General features: G+C 45.5%; 1 protein-coding gene across 2 annotated transcripts in view; it reads left to right on the plus strand.

Moving 5' to 3' along the window:
- The window catches only part of P2rx7 (purinergic receptor P2X 7), a 40,747-nt gene extending 26,506 nt beyond the window's left edge, over nucleotides 1-14,241 (plus strand). For both annotated transcript variants that reach the window (XM_004671000.2, XM_045132759.1), the window contains 5 exons: nucleotides 1,521-1,611; nucleotides 6,298-6,363; nucleotides 6,449-6,598; nucleotides 9,038-9,139; nucleotides 12,426-14,241. In XM_004671000.2, the coding sequence (XP_004671057.2) occupies nucleotides 1,521-1,611; nucleotides 6,298-6,363; nucleotides 6,449-6,598; nucleotides 9,038-9,139; nucleotides 12,426-12,923 (907 nt within the window). In that variant the 3' untranslated portion in view covers nucleotides 12,924-14,241. The remainder of the gene's footprint in view (nucleotides 1-1,520; nucleotides 1,612-6,297; nucleotides 6,364-6,448; nucleotides 6,599-9,037; nucleotides 9,140-12,425) is intronic.
- Nucleotides 14,242-22,398: the final 8,157 nt, after the last annotated feature.

Consider the following 22,398-nt stretch of genomic DNA (forward strand, 5'->3'; position numbering starts at 1 on the left):
TGTCTGAGGAAGACAGCTGAAAAAGATATCAACCTCTGGCCTCCTCACACGTGCACACACATGCACACACAAGCAAGTGCACATACACAAACATGTACACACATGTACCATACACACACAAAGACATAATCAGATTGCTTGAAGTGATTTTTGTTGTTGCTGTTTTTTTTTTTTTTTCCAAGTTAGTATCTCGCTCTAGTCCAGGCTGACCTGGGATTCACCATGTAGTCTCAGGCTAGCCTCAAACTCATGGCGATCCTCCTACCTCTGCCTCCTGAGTGCTGGGATTAAAGGCTTTGCTTAATGTCAATCCCATATTGCTTAAAATTTTGTTCATTTTCTTTTGCTTTAAGACTTTTTTGTTTTTCCAAGATAGGGTTTCACTCTAGTCTAGGCTGACCTGGAATTCACTCTGTAGTCTCAGACTGGCTTCAAACTCACGGTGATTCTCCTACCTCTGCCTCCCAAATGCTGGGATTAAAGGTGTGTGTCGCCACGCCCAACTTGTTTTAAAATTTTTTATTGACAGCTTCCCTTCCACACGTATAAACAATAAACCATAATAATTCCCCTCACTCCCATTGTCCCCCTCTCAAGTCCACCCTTCATCTAATCCCCTTCCCCATTCCAGTTAGTCCCTCTTTTGTTTTATGTCATCAGTTTCATATGAAACTAAAGGCCAATTAAAAGTATTTTTATTGGGGCTGGAGAGATGGTTTAGCAGTTAAGGCATTTGCCTGTGAAGACAGAGGACCCAGGTTCAATTCCCCAGGACTCAAGTAAGCCAGATGCACAAGGTGGTACATGCATCTGGAGTTTGTTTGCAGTGGCTGGAAGCCCTGGCGTGCCCATTCTTTCTCTAACTGCCTCTCTCTCTCTCAAAAAGAAAAGTTTTTAAAATATTTAGCTATTTATTTCTTTGCAGGGAAGAGAGAGAGAGAGAGAGAGAGAGAGAGAGACAGAGAGAATGGGCAAGTCAGGGCCTCCAGCCATGGCAAACAAACTCTAGATTCTTGTGCCACCTTGTGTATCTGATTTTATTTTATTTTATTTTATTTATTTTATTTTATTTTATTTTATTTTATTTTGTGGTAGGGTCTCGTTGTAGCCCGTACTGACCTGGAATTCACTCTGGAGTCTCAGGGTGGCCTTGAACTCACAGCAACCTTCCTACCTCTGCCTCCCAAATGCTGGGATTAAAAACGTGAGTCACCATTGGCTTTATGTGGGCACTGGAGAATTGAATTCAGGTCCATAGGCTTTGCAGGCAAATGCCTTAACCATTAAGCCACTTCTTCAGCCATAAAAGACAATTTCTGATGGACCTGTCATGATGGCAGCAGAGGAGGTGTCTGGGCAGTTATCTTTGGTTTCACATGGCTGGAGAGGACTGTGTTGTTTCCTTTGCCTACTGTGGAAACCTCAGGCTGGCTGAACTGGCTTCTTGTGGGCTTTTCTCTCCAGAGCACACCAGCAACTTCACAGAAAACTCTGTAAACAAGATCCTTTTCCTCTCACAGATACGCCAAGTACTATAAGGAAAACAATGTTGAAAAACGGACGCTAATCAAAGTCTTTGGGATCCGTTTTGACATCCTGGTGTTCGGCACTGTAAGTCTCTCCTTCCATTCCTGGCGCAGCAATCTATGACTGTCCCAACTATCACGGTAGTGAGTGAGTGCCTGATGGCTCTGTGCGTTTCACTGTGGGATGAGAGGATAAAAAGCCATCTGAGAAATATGAAATGAGATGGAGGAAAAATTATAATCTTCAACCTTTACTTGTTTGTTTTGTTTTGAGATGGTCTGTTGCCATTTAGACCAACTGCCTTCAAATTCTAGAGCTTTCTGCTTCATCCTCCCAAGTGCTAGAATAACGGTGGGCACCACCATGACCAGCTCTAATGCTGAACTTTTTTTATATTTTGAGGCAAGATCTCACTTTAAATTTATTTTCAGTTATTTATTTATTAGAGATGAGAGAGAGAGAGTTATTTATTTATTCGAGATGAGACAGAGAGAGAGACAGAGACAGAGAGAGAGAGAGAATGGGCATACCAGGGCTTCTAGTCACTGCAAACGAACTCCAGATGCATGTGCTACTATGTGCATCTGGCTTACATGGGGCCTAGAGAATCCTTAGGTCCTGAAGCTTCGCAGGCAAGCACCTTAACCACTAAGCCATCTCTCCAGCCCAAGGTCTCACTTTAGTCCAGGCTGATCTTCAGCTCACTCTGTACCTCAGACTGGTCCCAAGCTCATAGCAATACTGCCATCTTGGCCTCCCAAGTGCTAGGATAAAAGGCTTGAGCCACCATACCCAGCTTAATATTCAACTTGAAAAACACTCTGATAAAAAGATAGATGCAGGGCTGGAGAGATGGCTTAGCGGTTAAGTGCTTGCCTGTGAAGCCTAAGGACCCCGGTTCGAGGCTCGGTTCCCCAGGTCCCACGTTAGCCAGATGCACAAGGAGGCGCACGCGTCTGGAGTTCGTTTGCAGAGGCTGGAAGCCCTGGCGCGCCCATTCTCTCTCTCTCCCTCTACCTGTCTTTCTCTCTGTGTCTGTCGCTCTCAAATAAATAAATTAAAAAAAAAAAAGATAGATGCACACAAAGAGAAATAGACAGTGGGAGAAAGGGAGGGAGGGAAGTCCTGGGAGGAAAGAAAGACGAGGAGATGGGGGGATGTAGGGAGGGAGGAACAGTTGGGGAGGTTGCTCAGTGGATAAGTGCTTGTTGTGCAACTCGTAGCACTTGAGTTTGGATCCCCAGGCCCCAAGTCAAAGGCATAAACTGTGGAGCACTTCTGTAATCCCAGTCCTAAAAGAGGAGAATTTCCCAGAAGCTTGCAAAGGGAGTGATGAAAAACAATTGAAACCCGTCCTCAAAAGAGGTAGAAGGCAGGGATGGACCCACAGTGGTCCTATGGCATCAATATGGTGCCATGGCACACAGAAACACTAAATAACCATAAATAAAACCTTTTTTCTGTTTTAAAAATGTTTTTATTTGTGAGGAGAGAGAATACAGGCAAACTAGGACCTCTTGCCACTACAAACAAACTCCAGATATAGGCACCCCTTTGTGCATCTGGTTTTATGTGAGCACTTGTGAATCAAACCTGGACCTGCGGTGCAAACAAGTGACTTTTACCACTGAGCAACCTTTCCAGCCCCTTTTAAAGGTTTTTTGAAGCAGGGTCTCATTCTAGCAAAGGTTGACCTGAAACTCTTTCTGTATACCAGGCTGGTCTTGAACTCATAGTGATCTTACTATCTTAGTCTCCTCTTGAGTGCTGGGATAAAAAGGATGTGCTACATACCTAGCTATAAAACAATTATTATTATTATTATTTTTGAGATAAGGTCTTGCCATAGCCCAGGCTGACCTGGAATTCACTATGTAGTCTCAGGCTGACCTCAAATTCACAGTGATTCTCCCACCTCAGCCTTCTGAGGGCTGGGATTAAACACATGTAACACCATGCCTGTTTTTTTTTTTTCTTTTTGTGGGGGTGGGGTTGAGATAGGGTCTCACTCTAGCCTAGGCTGGCCTGAAATTCACTATGTAGTCTCAGGGTGGCCTCGAATTCACAGTGATCCTTCTATCTCGGCCTCCTGAGTGCTAGAATTAAAGGTGTGCACCACCATGCCTGGCCTTTTTTCTTTTTTTTAATAAAAAAGAATGAAGCCAGGCATGGTGGTACACTCCTTTAATCCCATTAATCCCAGAACTCAGGAGGCAGAGGTAGGAGGATTGCCCTGAGTTTGAGGCCACCTTGAGACTACTGAGTGAATTCCAGGTCAGCCTGTGCTAGAATGAGACCCAACCTCCAAAAACAAAACAAACAAAAACAAAACAACAATAACAACAAAAAAGAATGATCCAGGCATGGTGGTGCATTCCTTTAATCTCAGCACTTGGGGGGCAGAGGTAGAAGGATCACTGTGAGTTTGAGGCCAGCCTGGGACTAGAGAGTGAGTTCCAGGTTAACCTGAGCTACAGTGAGACCCTACCTTGAAAAAAAACAAAACAACAACCCAAAACAAAAAGAGTAAGAAGTCTGTTGCATTTGCCCCTCTCTGCCTGTGTGGGGCCCTCTGCCTCCTCTCTATAACGCCGGGTCTGTGTCACAGAGAAATCATGTCTGGGGTTCCTGTCAGGCCTGGCATCAACATGGGATGTTTGGCAGCTTCTGCTGGGACCGCCTGGTTTACATGGACACCAAGCCTGCCTACCAAAACCTGATCCAGTCAACACATCTGGACAAGCCGGAACAGAATCCTGCCATGAGCAAGAACCGGCTCATGAGCAAGAACCTGTTCATTCAGGAATGCTGGAATGAGATTATGGGAGGGAAAGGTACGCCACTCCTCCCAGCCTCAGGCAGTGAGCCATTGGTGACTTCCTAGAGGCCAGAAGAAGGGGACTGGCAGCTCCCATCTAGAGCCTGAGAGCCAGGATGCTCCAGTTCTATTAGAAGACAGCCTGTAAGAATATGCCCAACGCCTTGCAAAGCCCCATTCAGTTAATGAAGAGCTGGATTCCTGTTTCTGTTTCCTGCAACTGTCATTGGCCAGGGTCACCACTGATGCCAAGACTTCCGCCTTGACTACAGGGCGGTGTCCAGACTGAACGGGGAGCCAGTGTGACTGTGGACAGTTGTCTATGTCTGTTCCAGCATCATACTGCATTTGCCCAGCCTGTCCCAGGGTGTGACGCCCAGAAGACACCACAGAAGGATAAACACCGCTGCACCCGGGGCTGTCCTGAAACAAACCTTCCTACTTCCACGTGGACACTGCAGCTGTCTTGCATTTGTGCACTGGGAGATGCCAGTGCGGGAGTGAACGCTCAAAGCCACTCCCAGAGGGAGCTTCTGGGGATCAGGCAGTAGAGGCTGGTGGGCGTGGCTGTCTCTCAGCGCTTTTAGATATTGTTGCCCTGTTCCAAGCTGAAATGTACAAGCAGTTAGCATCAGAGTCTTCTAGTAGTTGCGTAGTCCAGAACTTTCCTTGTCCGCATTGGAGGTGGCAGAACATGGAGCTCTAGAGTGAATGAGGAAGCCCCAATATGAGGTGTGAGGAAACGCTGGCAGCCTCTCTCTCCAGGATCTCTTTCTAGCCGGCAAACATTAGTCAGTGTGGGGCGCATTCAGTTCCCATTTGTGTATTTAGAATAGTGAATGACTAATAAACGAACAATGTTTTATAATTTAAAAAATCCAGGCGTGGTGGCACATACTGTGAATTCAAGGCCAGCCTGGTACTACAAAGAGAGTTCCAAGTCAGTCTGGGCTAGAGTAAGACTCTATCTTAAAAAAACAAAGAAAGAAAGAAAGAAAGAATGAAACCCTTTGCAAAATATTTTGTAACAATACAACTCAAATGGACGCTTTTGCTTCACATAACTGAAAAGCCCAGGCATGATTTCAGCTATCAGATATGGCTGGATCCAAGTGTTCAAACGGGGTCACCAGGAATCTGCCTCTTCATCTCTTCGCCCAGTTTGACACTGTCCTCAGCACTGACCATCTCTCCATGGTGGCATCAGAGAGCTCCTGTTCCCTTACCGGGTTAGCAACCTCAGTGAACAAAGAACTGTTTGCCAGAAGTTTCGGTGGAGGCCTCGGGCAGAAGCCACCACTCAGCTTCGTATGGGCCACACGGCCCGGCGCTGCAGCAGTCACAGCGGCTGGGGCAGGCCACACTCTCCATGGCTGGCTGTGGGCCAGGGGCAGGAGAGCAAGCCTGTCTCCCAGACTGCGTGGACTGAGGATGAAGAGACAGGGCCCTCCACAAGAAAACTGGAGTGCTGCCTCAGAAGATGGAAGGAGAGGATGCCAGGCGTGAGAAATTCAACACGTGCCCAGACTACCCTGCTTAGCAGCATGTGGTCAGTGTCGCATGGCAGCGCAGCAAACAAGGAAATGCAGCTGGGAATGGACAGGCCCTTGAGAATGGATGCTCAGGACAGCGTCGCGTAGACAGACAGACAGTCCAGACACTCCCTGCTGCCCAAGTAATGTCATCCCGCCTCTGCATAGCTTGCTTGACACCCTAGCCTCATACAGAACACCACCTCAGGGATTATCCCTTTAGTGGCCATGTGTGCTTAAAATTTCTAGATGGCAGAAGCAGGACACGTGAGATCTTGCAGCCTCCATCTGAGACAGTAAGCATGTAGTTGGAGTACATCTCAGTACCAGTGTGAGGCTCTGTGCCCTGCTGGAGCCAGAAATGACAGCAGAGAGCTGCCCTGCAGTTCAACTGAATTACTTTTCCCACTCTGGTTTCAGGGAGGAAAATTTGACATCATCCAGCTGGTCGTGTACATTGGATCCACCCTTTCCTACTTTGGTTTGGTAAGAGATTGTCTTTCCCATGCTTGAAGAAAATGATTTGGCCAAAAGCAGTTCAGCACGGTGACACCTGTCTACCTTTCCCCAGGCAACTGTGTTCATCGACTTCCTCATCAACACGTACTCGAGCACTTTCTGTCGCTCCCGCATTTATCCCTGTTGCAAATGCTGTGAGCCTTGCGCAGTCAACGAGTATTACCACAGGAAGAAGTGTGAGTCGATCGTGGAGCCGAAGCCGGTGAGGCATGCCGCTCTGTGGGACACCCCAACACCTATCGACTCCTTCACATGGCTGAAATGTCCAACATGTAGACCAGAACCACAGGTTTCATTCCAGAGAGGACAGCCATCTCTCTGCTGTCTCCTTTGGTGTCTAGGAATAGTAGCCACACAGATGGAGAAGACAGATGTGTAGGGAAGACAATTTTCATGGTCTAGCTTTTGTCACTCTTTGAAATGGCACAGCCTCCCCAAACAGAATAATGACTTTGGGGAACAATTTGGCAGTGACTGACATTAAACAGGACATACTTTATAGCCTGGGATTTCTACTTCTCTATGCCTGCCCTAGAGAATCCCTCATAAGACACCCACACAGATGTTCGATGCAGCAAGCCTGTTCAATTATTAATAATAAAGGAGGCTTGAGGTGTAGCTCAGTGCTAGACTGCTCACCTAGCATAGATGAGGTTTTAGGTTCAATCCCTAGCACCAGCGAGAAAGAAGAAATGATTGTCAGCAGGAAGAACCAGCATCTGTGCAGTGTCTACTGGGTGCTGATAAGTTGCAGGAGAGAGCCCCAGACACTCACTGGGAACAGAGGGACCAGGTGGGACAGCACATGCCTGAATCTCATAATCTCAGCACCCAGGATGCTAAAGCGGAAGACCAAGAGTTCCAGTGAGATTTTGGAGAGACAGAGAGAGAGGGGGAGAGAGAGAGGGGGGGGGGAGGGAGAGAGGGAGAACAATAACATCATACAGGTAGAAAGCCGGATATAATGACTCATGCCTGTAATCCCAGGACTTGGAAGGTTGAGGCAGGAGGATTGTCTGAAGTTCAAGGCCAGCCTGGGCAACAAGATCAGATCTATCTCAAAAAATATCACGCATGCATGCACACAAATCAAACAGTCAACACAGCTAGTGAGTGGAAGAGCTGAGATTCCACTGTAGGTAAGCTGGCCCCTAGAGAATCCACATCCTGACCACTCAGCTGTGGTCTGCCAAGACAGACACCTGAGATACTTGGTTGAGAGGAAAAGAGCAAATAAAAGAACAATATGCATGTTATGATTTATATGTTAGAAAATAAGTGTATACATAATCTAATGTATGTATTCTCTACATATATGTTTTATGCATGTAGATCTGTACATGCATACATGGGTGTGGGTGAATCCATGTATACAGAAGATCCTGAACACCCTGAAGTGCTAACAGTGGGTTCTGGCAAGAGTCCAAGGTAGGGAACTAGGCTCAGGGAGTTCAGCCTCGTCTGTATTGTGCTTTTTAATTTGGATCTTATAAAGCAGGTAGATCAACTCCACTTACCTCCATGACTGTATTGTTTTTTTTTTTTTAAATATTTTTTTGTTGTTGTTCATTTTTTATTTATTTATTTGAGAGCGACAGACACAGAGAGAAAGACAGATAGAGGGAGAGGGAGAGAATGGGCGTGCCAGGGCTTCCAGCCTCTGCAAACGAACTCCAGACGCGTGCACCCCCTTGTGCATCTGGCTAACGTGGGACCTGGGGAACTGAGCCTTGAACCGGGGTCCTTAGGCTTCACAGGCAAGCGCTTAACCGCTAAGCCATCTCTCCAGCCCACTGTATTGTTTTTTAAGGTAGGGTCTCACTGTAGCCCAGGCTGACCTGGAATTCACTATGGAGTCTCAGGCTGGCCTTGAACTCACAGTGATCCTCCTACCTCTGCCTCCCGAGTACTGGGATTAAAGGCGTGCACCACCACGCCTAGCATGCTCCATGACTTTCTCCCAAAGACAAAAGTGTGGGACCTGAAAACATCGAGGTTCCTTTGTTTCTCAGTCCTCCAAGAGCATTTCTGTCTCTCTAGCAGTTGAACACACAGGCCAGTGTGTACTGTTGATTTGTTCACAATGGAACTAGATGTTCAGGTAGGACAGGCATGGGGACACTTGTCTGTATACCAGTACCGAGGAGACTGAGGCAGGAGGATGCCAAACTTAAGGTCACCCTGACTGCAAACTGAGGCCGTTAAAGGAAAAAAAAAAAAAAAAAAAGGAAAAGGAGGAGGAAGGGGGTAAGAGAAAGAGGAAAAATAACCTTTGAAACTAAAAACAATCATTTCATGGCCTAGGGTGGGATGGATTTAAGTTTCAATACCATAACTTTGCTGAGATTCTGAATGTAGGAAAGCAACATTGAGGAAAGACAGCCACGCACGGTCATACCACACTCAGGCTGTACCAGTGGGCACTGGGATGCAGGCAGGCTAGCTCTACGAGGTCAGGCAAGTGGGCTTCCATTTCTCATTTACCCTTAGACTCCGAACGCAGACATTCTCAGTTAGCAAACGTTTGGGGTTAGCTTGCTTGCCATTTGATAAATGAGATTAACTTTGGGATCTGTTTGGATAGGCAATTCTTGATAATGCTGTACAAAAACAGAAAAGCTTTTAAGTCTTCTTTTCCTAGACATTAAAGTATGTGTCCTTTGTGGATGAGCCCCACATCTGGATGGTGGACCAGCGGCTGCTTGGGAAAAGTCTGCAAGTTGTCAAGGGCCAAGAAGTCCCAGTAAGTTTAAATATTTAGTCTTTTTGAAGTTGTTTTACATAGGAGCACGGCTATGAAAATCACAGTTCATGAATTGCAGCACAGAGAACTTGCTCATGGACCCTGCATCACCCTCATATGTCCTCCGTTGAGTGAGTGACTGTTGCCACTCAGTATCATGGCAGTAATTCATTCTCCCTGTTGTACGATTTCCACTTTATACATGTCCCAGGCATACCGCGGTGGTAAACATACGGCGCGCTCATGAGTGTGCCTGGGAGCCGGGCTGCAGGCCTGTGTTTGATTCTAGGAGACACTGGCGGCTGTGCTCCCTAGGGGCCATGCTCATTTACTCCAGGACTCCTGGCTCCTGAGCATCTTGTAGCTGTCCTGGCTTTCTAAACCTGCCATTACCAGTGACCACAACCAGTGGCTTAAAACGACAAAAGTGGGCTGGAGAGAAGGCTGGGGGGCTAAAGACGCTTACTTGTAAAGCCTGAAGGCTGGGTCTCATTACCCTAGTGCCCATGTAAAGCCAGAGGTACCAAGTGGAGCAAAAGTCTGGAGTGGTAAAAGCCCCAGTGCGCCCAATCCCTTTCTCTCTAAATAAATAAATGAATAACAATTTAAGGTCTGGAGACGTGGCTTAGTGGTTAAGGCATTTGCCTGAAAAGCCTGAGGACCCAGGTTCGATCCCCCAGTACCCACATAAGCCAGATGCACAAGGTGGCCCATCCCTGGAGTTTGTTTGCAGTGGCTGGAGGCCCTGGCACACCTACCCATTCTCTTTGTTTGGGCCCCTTACTCTCACATTAAAAAAAATAAAGACAGTCCATTGAGCTTGCCTCAAAAAATAAATTTCAAAATCCAGCAAAAGTTTATTCTGCTTGAGAAGAAAGGCAAGATAATGAAGTGAAAGTGTGCAGGGCACTATGAGCCCTTGGGAAAGACTCCTGCCTCTTCTCAGCATCTGGTGGTCAGGACACTAGCAAGCCCCAGCAGGGCGCCACAAGGAAGTGACATCACAGGCCTCTCTGGCTCTGTGTCTGTCATGGGAGACAGCTTTTTAGTTTCAATATTCACTACAGTATGTGTAGTAGTTTAAGAATGCTTTATCAAATTTTTTTGTTTGTTTTTCGAGGTAGGGTCTCACTCTAGCCCAGGCTGACCTGGAATTCACTCTGTAGTCTCAGGGTGGCCTCGAACTCACGGCGATCCTCCTACCTCTGCCTCCCGAGTGCTGGGATTAAGGCATGTGCCACCACGCCTGGCTTATCAATTTTTATTTATTTTTATTTTTTGGTTTTTGAGGTAGGGTCTCTCTCTGTGGTCCAGGCTGACCTGGAATTAACTATGTACTCTCAGGGTGGCCTTGAACTCATGGAGATCTACCTACCTCTACTTCCTGTGAGCTGGGGCTTTATCGATTTTTTTAAAAAAAAAAATCCCTTCAGTGCCTCCTTTGTGAAGATAATTTTATCACAAATATATATGCAATCATAATATAATGGTTTTTTCCTACTTGGTTTGAAACGATCTGTGAGGTTTTCTTTTCTTAGGGGTACTGAGGCTTGATCCGAGGGAAGCACTATACAACTGAACTCTTTGGACTTTATTTTGGGACAAAGTCTTGCTAAGTTGCTAGGACAAGCCAAAACTTCTGATCCTCCTGTCTCAGTCTCCCAAGTTGCTGGACTTTATAGACTGGTTTTCAAATATTATGACAACATTTCTTTCTCTTTTAAAAAAATACTTTGTGTGGACATGTATGTGTGTGTGCATGCACCAGGGTTTCTTACTGATGCTCACAAATGCCAGCTGCTGTTTTCGTGCATCTGGATTGATCTCATACCGAGGAATGAAACCCAGGCCATCAGGCTTTACCAGCAAGCACCTTTAACTGCTGAGCCGTCTCTCCAGCTCCAAGTTTCAATGTTAAGGTGACGTGCTATTCTTTCTATTGTTGCTGGATCAGATTCTCTAATATTTGTGATTTTACATGTCACCTTGAGAGAAACTGACCAAAATTCTTCCATTCTTAGAATGCCTTTGTGGAGTTTGGGTAGAAGGTGAAATATATAGCCTGGCATTGTGGTCCATACCCATAATTTTAACACTTGGGAGGTAGAGGCAGGAGAATCAGAAGTTCATATCAGGCCTTGGCAATATAGCAAGTTCAAGGTCAGCCTAGACTACATGAGAACTTGCCTCAAACAGAGAGAGAGAGAGAGAGAGAGAGAGAGAGAGAGAGAGAGAGAGAGAAAGAGAAAAGCTGGGTGTGGTGATACATGCCTTTAATCCCAGCACTGGGCAAGCAGAGGTAGGAGGATTGCTGAGTTCAAGGCCACCCTGAATCTACATAGAGAATTTCAGGTGAGCCTGGGCTAGAGTGAGACCCTACCTTGAAAAACAAAACAAAACAACAACAAAAAAAGAAACCAGGGCTGGAGAGATGGCTTAGCGGTTAAGCGCTTGCCTGTGAAGCCTAAGGACCCCGGTTCGAGGCTCAGTTCCCCAGGTCCCACGTTAGCCAGATGCACAAGGGGGTGCATGCATCTGGAGTTCGTTTGCAGAGGCTGGGAGCCCTGGCGCACCCATTCTCTCTCTCTCCGTCTTTCTCTCTGTGTCTGTCTCTCTCAAATAAATAAAAATTAAAAAAAAAAAAAAAAGAAACCACAAAAGTGGGGTGAACTATCTAGTGTTTGCGAATGTGCACATGATAAAATATAAACTTGCGCACTTAAACCATCCTCAGTGTACAACTCAGTGAGATTCAGCATATCACAGTCCTGCGGAGTCTCCTCTAACTGCGGCACCGCTCCTACACAGCACACCGTCCTGCTGTGCTGAGAGGGACTGTGCAGCGGGGAGACGCCCGCTAGTGCAGCCAGGGCAAGGGGCCGTTCAGGGCTCAGTTGATGGCCGGGTTTCCTTTTTTTTTTTTTTTTTAAATTTATTGCTTTTATTTCTTTATTTATTATTATTTGAGGAAGACAGAGAAAGAGGCAGATAGGTAGAGAGAGAATGGGCATTCCAGGGCCTCCTGCCACGGCAAACAAACTCCAGGTGCATGTGATGGCCGGATTTCCTGAATTTCATTTTGCAGCCATGTAAAGTGGAGGCAAGCATATATATCACCCGGGAGTCTTCAAAGACTGGATGATAACTGCATGCCCAGTCTTGATACACACATCTAATAGTGGCACGGAGGTGATATTACATGTGATTCTAGAAATTCCTAAAGCTACAGATTCTAGAGGTCCAAGGGTTGTCATTGTTGATGGCTCTGGAAACTTGGCTTTTTCAGAGACCCCCGATGGACTTCACAGACCTGCCCAAGCTGCCCTTATTTCTCCACAACCCACCCCCCATTCCTGGACAGCCAGAGGAGATGCAGCCGCTTCGGGGAGAGGTGACCCCCAGGCCGAAGGGCAGTCCTGGCTGGTGCCAGTGTGGCAGCTGCCTCCCGTCCCAGCTCCCCGAGCGCTGCAGGTGCCTGGAGGAACTGTGCTGCCGCAGGAAGCCGGGGCCGTGCATCACCACTTCCGAGCTCTTCAGGAAGCTCGTGCTCTCCAGACAAGCCCTGCAGCTCCTCCTGCTCTACCAGGAGCCCTTGCTGGCCCTGCAGACAGAGGCCACCAACCACCTGCTGCGACACTGTGCCTACAGATGCTACACGACCTGGCGCTTTGGCTCCCGGGATATAGCTGACTTTGCCATCCTGCCCAGCTGCTGCCGCTGGCAGATCCGGAGGGAATTCCCAAAGACTGAGGGGCAGTACAGTGGCTTCAAGAGCCCGTACTGACATTCCGGGGCCACAGCCGTCACACGCAAGTCATCATGGCCCACAGGGGAGCCTCGCCTGCAAAGACCTGTGTCAGATTTCTAGCCGAAGGGAAGTACAGCTCCTCTCTGTCAGCTCTTGTGTTTAGACCAACCAGCCAGCACCAAACCCTCTCCATATGGAAAAGAGCCAGATTCCAATTCCAACTTCCCTCTGTGCCCAGGAGGTTGTGCCACCCAGGCCTGTAATGTCTGGACCTGGGTCTCCTCATTGCCCAAGCTGCTTTTCAGAGCTCGTAAGGGGAGAGTGTGACAGTGGCTGTGACTGGTCTTGTAATAGACAGAGCTGTATGAGAAACAACATCCCTCATTACAGGTGACACTAGACTAATTTCTAACTGAGAACAGCCCCTTGGGTCCTGGATGGAGAATAAAGTACAGGTAGCTACAAATTCTTTGACACTAGACTGCCAAGGCTCAAGGGTGTTGCCTCCTCTGAGTGTGGGCTGCTCTGCTGGCATTGTCTAATAGTGGATGTGATGCTGTATATATCTTAGGATCCTAGGGGGCTGGTGGCTTTACTTCCTGTCCTCAGAACTCCTGCTGGGACGAACCCAACACCCAGGTAACTAACTGTCCACTGCCATGCTGAGCGGAAGGCCGGCCAGCTCCATGGAGCAGAACTGTCCAATCAGCCACCAGCTCTCCTGCCTCCAAGCCCAGCCACCCCACAAGGCAGGCAAGCAACCCTCTGGGGAGCCCAGATTCTGCTAATGTATGACAGGAATTGCCCAACATGCCCCAAGGAAGAACTGCCTGATCAACCCAGAGAAATAATCTCTATCTTCAGCACCAAGTCTGGGGCTGTTTAGTTCACACAGTAGGTAACTGGGACAAAGAGCAAGCCCGATACTTGAGGTACAGACCCAGCCGCCACCTTCTTTGAATCTAAGGTCCTTCCTGAGCTTGGTCTGTACCTGGAGCCTGTGCAGAGTTAGGTCTCTATTGCGTACTTAGAGGAGGACTCACCTTGCCAGCCCAGGATGCCCATAAATCTAACCAAATATCTTTCAGTTCTCATTGCTGTCCTATGGCTGAAAGAATACTGTGGCCCGAAACCAGAAAAGGCCACGTTGGAGCCTGTAGCATCCTGCATTTTGCAGTCAGTATGAATGGATGCCACTTTTCAAAAAGTCTGTTGACACACCCCTGTAGTCTTCACACCCAGGAGGCTAAGGCAGGAGGAATGAGAGTTCAAGACCAGTCTGGGCTAAAAAGCAAGACCCAGCCTCAAAAAAAAAAAACATGTCACCTCCACCCTTCACACTTTCTCTATACCTCCTAAGGACTGAGACAGTTTGTTTGGGGCCCACAGTTTTTATTAATGCCAACAAAGGGGCTGGCGGGGCTAGAGCAAGCCAAATGAGAAAGGAGCTTTGAACCATCTAGAAAGACAAAGAGAGCTTTTATTTATTTATTTTTTAAGTGGGGGCAGGGGAAATCAAAAGAGGAGAATGGGTGCACCAGGACCCTAGCCACCGCAAATGAACTCCAGATGCATGTGCCACTCTGTGCATCTGGCTTTACATGGGTTTATAATAAGGAGTCAATCTTGGGTCATTAGGCTTTGCAGGCAAGTGCCTTAGCCACTGAGCCATCTCTCCAGCCTGGGAGAGAGCTTTGGTCTTCTTGTGGGGAAGTAGGGAGGGGAAGGGTTTGTTCTCCACATTGTGGGGTGTCAGGACCATGCTGTAGGATGCATCCACTTCACATGGGGGTGGCAGTCATGCAGGAGCCATACCATCCCTAGCCTTTCTAAAGTGGACTTGAGTTGCTTTGCTTCTTTGTAGAATGGCCTAAGCAGGCCAGACACAGATCAAGCCCCGTCTTGTGTCATAAGCACAGTGCAATGCCCTCTCTGGGTACAGGTCTAAAGGCAAGACACTGTCACCTTGGTGTGCCACCAACACAAGTGTAATTCTCCTTCAGTTTTCCTCTTTCCTGTGTCAGCGCAAACAAAGGCGATCTCAAAGCAGAGTGGGGAAGTGGCATAGCCCCAGTGGTCCTAAGTGTGATCGCGCCCCCGCCCCCACCCCCGCCCAGTCTCCCATGGTTGCTGACACCAGCAGACTAGAAGTCGGGGATCAAGGCAGACTCAGCTCTCCCGCCTCCCCACACTGAGATTCCCTCGGTGCTCAAAGCCCACTGTAGCTCCTGATCTTCTTTGCTGCACTGCTTGAGTGGCCTACAGATGATCAGAGACTGACCTTTTTCTCTCCTAGTCAAAGGCCTTTCTGTTTAAGACTGCACGTACCAGGTTAGAGTGCCGTTATGCTTGCTCTCTGTTCTATCACCATTTCTTGCTCCAGATAAGGAAATTATAATTACTACACTGGCATGGGCTATTTAAAGAGTGTTACAAGCCAAGTGAGTTCAAGGTCAAGCTCCCCTTTGTCTCAGACCCAAGCAGATTTACAAGCTCCTTAAAGTTCTTAGCTACTGGGAAACCAAGTGTTGAGATTAAGGATTTTAAATTTTCTATTAAAAGGTTTTCATATCTGAAAATACTGTACTTCTGTTTTAATAGTCAACTTTTGTTCTGCTCATGCTAACTCTGCCAAACGGTCATTAACTGCGTGGCGGTGTGGCATCAGCTGGCAAGCCTCCACATCTGAGAGCTTCACAGAAGAGAGAGGAGTGAACAAGCCCACCAGGGCCTCTTGACACTACAAACTCCAGGATGCATGTGCATCTGCATCCATGTGGGCACTGAGGAATCAAGCATGGGCAAGTCAAGCTTTGCAAGAAAGTGCCTTTAACTTTAAGCAATCTCTCCAGCCCAAGAGCAAAGTTGTTTTTTTTTTTTAAATATATTTTTTATTTATGTGAGAGAGAGAGAGAGAGAGAAAGGGAGGGAGGGAGAGAGAATGAGCCCATGAGGGTCTCTAGCCACTGCAAATGAACTCCAGATGCATGTTGCCACCTTGGCCATCTGGCTTTACATGAGTATCGGGGAATTGAACCTGGGTCCTTTGGCTTTTCAGGCAAGCACCTTATCCACTAAGCCATCTCTCCAGCCCAAGAGAAAGTTTTTTTTTTTTTTTTTTTTTCTGAGACAAGCCCAACAGACTACCTTTTTTTAAGCGAGAGTAGGAGAGAATGAGAAAAAGAATTAGCATGCTAGGGCCTCCAGCTACTGCAATCACACTCCAGATGCACACGCCCCTTGTGCACATGTGCAACCTTGTGTGCTTGCATTACTGTGCATCCGGCTTATGTGGGACCTGGAGAGTCAAACCTGAGTCCTTAAGTTTCTCAGGAAAGTGTCTTAACTGCTGAGCCATTTCTCTAGCCCAAGAGCAAAGTTTTGATTGCTTCCCATTCCCAGTTTATTTCACCTTATAGAGCACTTTACTCATGACTGAAAGTGATTTTCTTGGGGCTGGATACATAGCACTGCAGTTAAGGCACTTGGCTGCAAAGCCTAACAACCTGGGTTTGAATTCCCAGTATCCACGGAAAGCCAGATACACAAAATGGCACATACATTTGGAGTCCATTTGTAGCAGCTAGAGGCCCTGGTGGGCCTATTCTCTCAGTCTGTCTCTCTCTTATCTCTCTCTATTTGCAAAGAAATAATAAATAAAATATTGAAAAAAACAAAGTGATTTTCCCAACAATTAATTGTGCATAGCATTATATTATTTTGTTTTATTTTATTGTATTGATTTGCAAACACACACACACACACACATACACACACACACACACACACACTGGGGGGTGGGGGGGAATATGCCAGGGCCTCCAATAGACTGATGTGTTCATGACCTCACAGTCTACCATTAACCTCCATAAGACCTGTATAATACAAAGCCCATCCATCTGTTCTCAGGAATAATGGAGGAGACACAAGATCAAAATAGATGGGAGGCTAGCTGGAACGAGATGAATTTCAGAGGACAGGGAAACGGACAAAGAAGGGTGGTTACGATGGGATTATGATTCAAATACATTGGATAAACAAAAACAAAAAAACTTAAAAAAATTGTAGACTTTGATAATCATGAATAAAGCCAAAAGGACACTGTGTTTCCAAAATGGTAATGTTAAAATAGAGAAACACAGGGCTGGAGAGATGGCTTCATGGTTAAGGTACTTGCCTGCAAAGCCTAAAGACCCAGATTCAATTCTCCAGTACCCATGTAAACCAGATGAACAAGGTGGCACATTCATATGGAGTTTGTTTGCAGTGGCTAGAGGCCATAGTGAGCCCATTCTTTCTCTCTCTTTACCTTTCTCTCTCTTTTCCTCTAAAATATTCTAAAATATTTTTTAGAATAGAGAAACACAAAAGACGAAGCTCGGTGTTATAGTTCCAGTGTACTTACACAGTGAAATCTATTAGCCACTGACATGTCACAAGCGTCTGGGCAAGCTAGCACGTGTACGCATTTGTGTGTAGTACAATTGCCTGTCAGCCATTCTGCAGTCAACCATCCCTGCAGTTGTTCGACACCAAACGACAGTGCTATTCTATGGGGTGCTCTGTCTCATTGTCACTGAGTTAACATTGGTTTGGGAGGCAGTGGTGTAAGGGAATGGTCATGTGTGGTCAGTATCCTCCCCTTGAAGAAGATGGCTACAGTAGTTACTAAGCAAAAGACATCTGATGGCTTCCTTGGGCACAAAGCTCTCTTGAACAGAGAGAAAAGGCTATGCCTGAAGCAATGTGGAAGGCAAGACCAACTCTTGAAGTTCTCCCTTGAGCTCCACATGAACACTGGCACACATGCTGACATGAACACACACACACACACTCGGTCCTGTGCATTTTCACTACATTAACATGGCAGTGTTTCTCTGGTTACCTCAGTCTCCCATTGTAAGAGGACACTCGTGAGCCAGGTTTCAGCATAGCAAGGGGACTCCACGTAGTTACTGCAGTCTGCCGTGGAGGACACACATCTTGACTTTGCAGAAATATTAGAAATTCCTGAGCAACCTGAGGGAATTCTTTATAAATATATGGATTTGAACATAGGACCTGAAATATGCTAAGTGACCAAGGTGAAATCATATTCATGACAAAGGAAAAAATGAACCTGAAAATGTCTGAAAACATTAAGCTGACCTTGACCTTGACCTCTGCACTGTGTCCATCAAATCCTCCAATCCAGTATGTTCAGCCAAGGAGTAGGTGTGAGGAAACTGAGCAGTTCAGGTATTTTCTAGTACTTGCTTCCACCCCATTGTATAGCATTTCAGAGGTTATCTGGCTGACTTACATGGAACAGAATTAATCACGTCAGTAGTAGGGTTGTTTGATGTTGAAAGATGGTATTTAAGTCTTGCAGGGTTTAGGCAAAACAATTTCAAATTCCATTATAAAAACAAAAGTCCTGACTTTTGATTGATGATATTTGCTAGGAGATTCTGAAGAGAAAAGAGACAAAAAATAAACACAACCCACTTTCCCACACATTCATGCCAAATTCTTGTGGGAAGAAATCATTATTAACTCTCGGAAGGGTTACTTTGTTTCGGGGGTCTTGGTGAAGTTTCTCTTTGAATGTTTGTATATTTTCCTGGCTAAAAACATAAACATGATAGAAATCCAAGGGACAAAAATAACAATACAATTTAAATAAATAGAATAAAATAAAAATAGCAAACATTTTAATTAAAATGGCTAAGATTTCCTAAGGAAAACTTTGATCCAGTGATCCTGGCTGAACAGAAAAATCCTAAATACCCATATAAACTTGCTATTCAGTGGAGAGCAACTTGTGTTATGCTTCGTTTAGCTTCTAGTTCACACGACTAAAATTGTCTCGATAAACACTTTGTTCTCAACTTCACACTCCCTCCTTTCCCTGCAAATGAGACATTTTCCCATATTCCTGTTTTGCTGGTTGTTCTCTAACTGTAGATCTGGATCACATCACAAAATTTTCTTGCTGCCAGTCCCAACAATGAAACATACTTAAAAGCAACCACCCATTTGTCTGGACTCCCTGGATCCCACAACTTTAATTCTGCTTTTTAGAAAAGCTTCTATATGTTGAGCCTCAATTCCTGTATTACCTTTGTCAAACTTTTCATAAATGCTTGGACTCTTGCCTACTCTCTAAAACCTTTCTGCTAACCCTGCTCACTGTTTTGCTCTCTAACCTCCCTTCCCTTGTAAATAGTTCCATGCTTACTTCTATAATTGCTAATTTCATTCTCAACTTTGACTCCTTGCTATCACTAGGAGCACAGCTCCATTCACTTATTAAGATACAGTCCTTAGCTGCAGAGATGGTTTAGCGGTTAAGGCACTTGCCTGTGAAGCCTAAGGATCCATGTTAGACTCTCCAGGTCCCACATAGCCGGCCGCCCAAGGTGACACAAGCATGCAAGGTCACACATGAGCACAAGGTGGCGCACACTTCTGGAGTTCAATTATAGAGGCTGGAGGCCCTGACGCTCCAATTCTCTCTCTCTCTCTCTCTTGCGTGAAAATAAGGCTTGCCTCAAAAAAGACTGTCCTACACAGAGAAAAGTAATAAAGAACACTGGCTTTAGATGTAAAAAGAAGCAAGCTTAAATCTTGTTTGTACCATTCACTATTAGCACAGAACTCCATTCACCATCTATGAATTTCAGGTTTTACGTATGAACAAACTTTTGCACAGAATGTTAAATAACGATGAAGGAAAAGAGATTAGAAGCAAGATTGTCTTCTTTTGCAGGTAGTCAGTCAGGGACACAAATCTAAAGAAACATAGATGTTAACCCCTGGTGAGATTAGATGACAACTCCAGGGTGACTCAGGATGGAGATCAGGACCAGCCTCCTGGATCTTTCTCCTGCTAGAAGAATCTGGCATGGGCTTTTAGCCCCTTTGCTTCTGGACTCTTTCTGACTCCACTCTCTTTCCTGATGCACCAACTAATCAACCTTCTCAGTATATCTATTCCAACTGGATACCTAATTTACATCTCCAAGGTTCTAAAACAGAAACCCAGTGCGAGTTACCATGAGGGTTAACTCCTTTGGAACCCACCCAGATTGGGACTTTTCTGATGTGCTTTCTGCTTTATTTTCCTAAAATAAATCTTTATTAACTTACCCCTCTGTGTGTCTACACTTACTAATTCTTTTTTTCAGTTGAAAGACAAGAGCTGAACAGCCACTGGCTTGTGGACTTCTAATGATCTTGAGTGTCTGGCATTCTAACCACTGAGCTACACCCTTGCCTAGAGCTCAGAGGGACTCCATTGCTCTCACAACCAATAATGCATTTTCTAAGTCCCACTAAGATCTGAAGAAGTAAGTTATTTAGCTTCTTAAGGTAGATAACTTGCAGGTAACTATAACCATATGTAATATTTGAAACTATCAAAAACTGTGAGTGTCTGTCAGCAAAGATAAGAGCTATTAGCATGGCTGCCGAATTTTAAAGTCACAAACATAAGGCTTCCTGAGGTCTGAAGGAATCCACCAGTGCCTCTGGCATTGGAAACTGCTTCTGTACTGACTATTTTTTTTTTGGTATGGACACTGCATCTGTCTTTCCTTGTCTCCCAGGCCAACCCCGATCCTGGCCTGCTCTCTAGTGCTGATTCTCTCTTTAATCTGGCTTTCTGCTGGTGCCTCCTGTCTCTTTGTTGCAAGTCTAAATAAGGATATTTTAAATTTCCAGTAAAATAATTTCTGTCCTGGACTTGGCCCATCTTAGATATCTAAAACCTCTGGCTCAGGCCACATGTAAGTGTGCTATTCTGTGAAAAACATTTGATTGTGTAATGGGGTGCTAGATGTTCAGGAAAGTCCTGGAACCCTGAACCCTGGGTTCATGTTAAATTTTAATCAAAGAATTGAATGAAATAAGACTAAAAGGATAATTATTACATTATTATTACAAAGGAAGGAAGATGAATATGCCTGCATGGTTTGAGAGGCCATCTGATGGGCCTGGAGAAACTGAGCAGAGGACAGAAAAGAAAGTATGACAAACTCCTGCCCTGTGGAGAGCAGGAGGGGCAAGGAGCCCATGTGGAAAGTAGGGGTTAGGGGGTGCTCACCTCGGCTTGGCACCACCAGGCTGAGCTGAGGAAGAACTCATCAGAAGTGATGAACAGGCTACCAAGAAAAAAAAATCTTGTCCCCTTGCAGGCATCTATTTATAACCTTCTAGTGGTTGGTCCTTCTGGCTCAGGTGACCAGAGAGAGACAGCGATTGGTTTGGGCTAGGGGCTGTCTCAGGAAGAGTGTAGCCATGATGCAAATTTTGGGAGCTGAACTTGACCAACTACAATGTTAAGGCTAGGTTTAAACCCTAAGAGAGACCTCCCTCCCTCGAGGGGCTCAGGTTCTTTGTGGAAGAACACATCTGGGAAAGAGATAAGGAGTCAGATCCTACTTTAATCTCTAGCAAAATGGAGACTGCTAGGTTAGGCCCAAAGAGATCCCTGTTTCTTACTTTGAGGGCCCAGTCACCCTAACTGCCTAACAAAGCTCTCTGACTCCCTCTCAGCTGTTAACACTGTAATTGTCAGAAGTGTTTTTACAAACAGAAGAAGTGGCAAATTAAACACGACGGCTGCCCTCACTGATAGCCTGAGCACAAACCCCAGGAAAATGGCCATAGATACTGAGGATACTCAAGACTCATTGAAGAAGAAATCCAGAGGTTGGATACTTAATATTCCATACTAAAGGAGACTTCTAACAAACACACCAAGGCTCAGAGAACGTTGTGGAAGAGGAAGGGGAAAGAATGGAAGAGTCACAGTTTGTGAAGAAATGTCCTGAAGCATGTCTCTGCCCCCATGGAAAATAATTGATGCATTCATGACCTCATGGTGAAGAACAGTATCACCTCTGAGGAGGGACCTCAGTGGAATGAGGTCAGGGAAGAGAAGACATAAGATTATAGCCTAATGGGAGTATGACTAACATGCTATTTCTTTATGCAATAAATTTTGTAATTAAAATTTTTTATAATTAAGTTTTTTTAGCACACACATACATAACATGTCAAAGGCCAAAGTAAATAAAACAACATTATTTTCAGATAGTACTCCGTTTACAAATATCATGCAAGAATATTTAAGGTAAGTCTGTATACTATATCATTAACAGTAATTTGGGAAATATAAATTAAATTTATACTTGGTATTTTAAACGTCATTTTGGAAGCAAAACTATTTTGTTTTGTCTTTTTTGTCTAGGGGAAGACTACTAAGAGTAAGTGAACACTAGAAAGCTTAGCAGGATTGTTACCTTGAATATTTGTAATGTCATTCATAATGCAAAGGCATTTCTTTACTGCCATGTATGAATAGTAGAAAATAAAGTTACATTAAGTTCTTAGGCGAATTCAAAGCTTCATCAGAGAAACTTCTTGTCCTGTTCTTCCTATAAGTTCTACAATGTTTATAACATTAGTTAGGAAAGATAAGGTTGTTTTATATTGATTAAAGGAACACACCAACAGGAGGACATTG

Source organism: Jaculus jaculus, chromosome 13, assembly GCF_020740685.1.
Source record: "Jaculus jaculus isolate mJacJac1 chromosome 13, mJacJac1.mat.Y.cur, whole genome shotgun sequence".
Lineage (NCBI taxonomy): Eukaryota > Metazoa > Chordata > Mammalia > Rodentia > Dipodidae > Jaculus > Jaculus jaculus.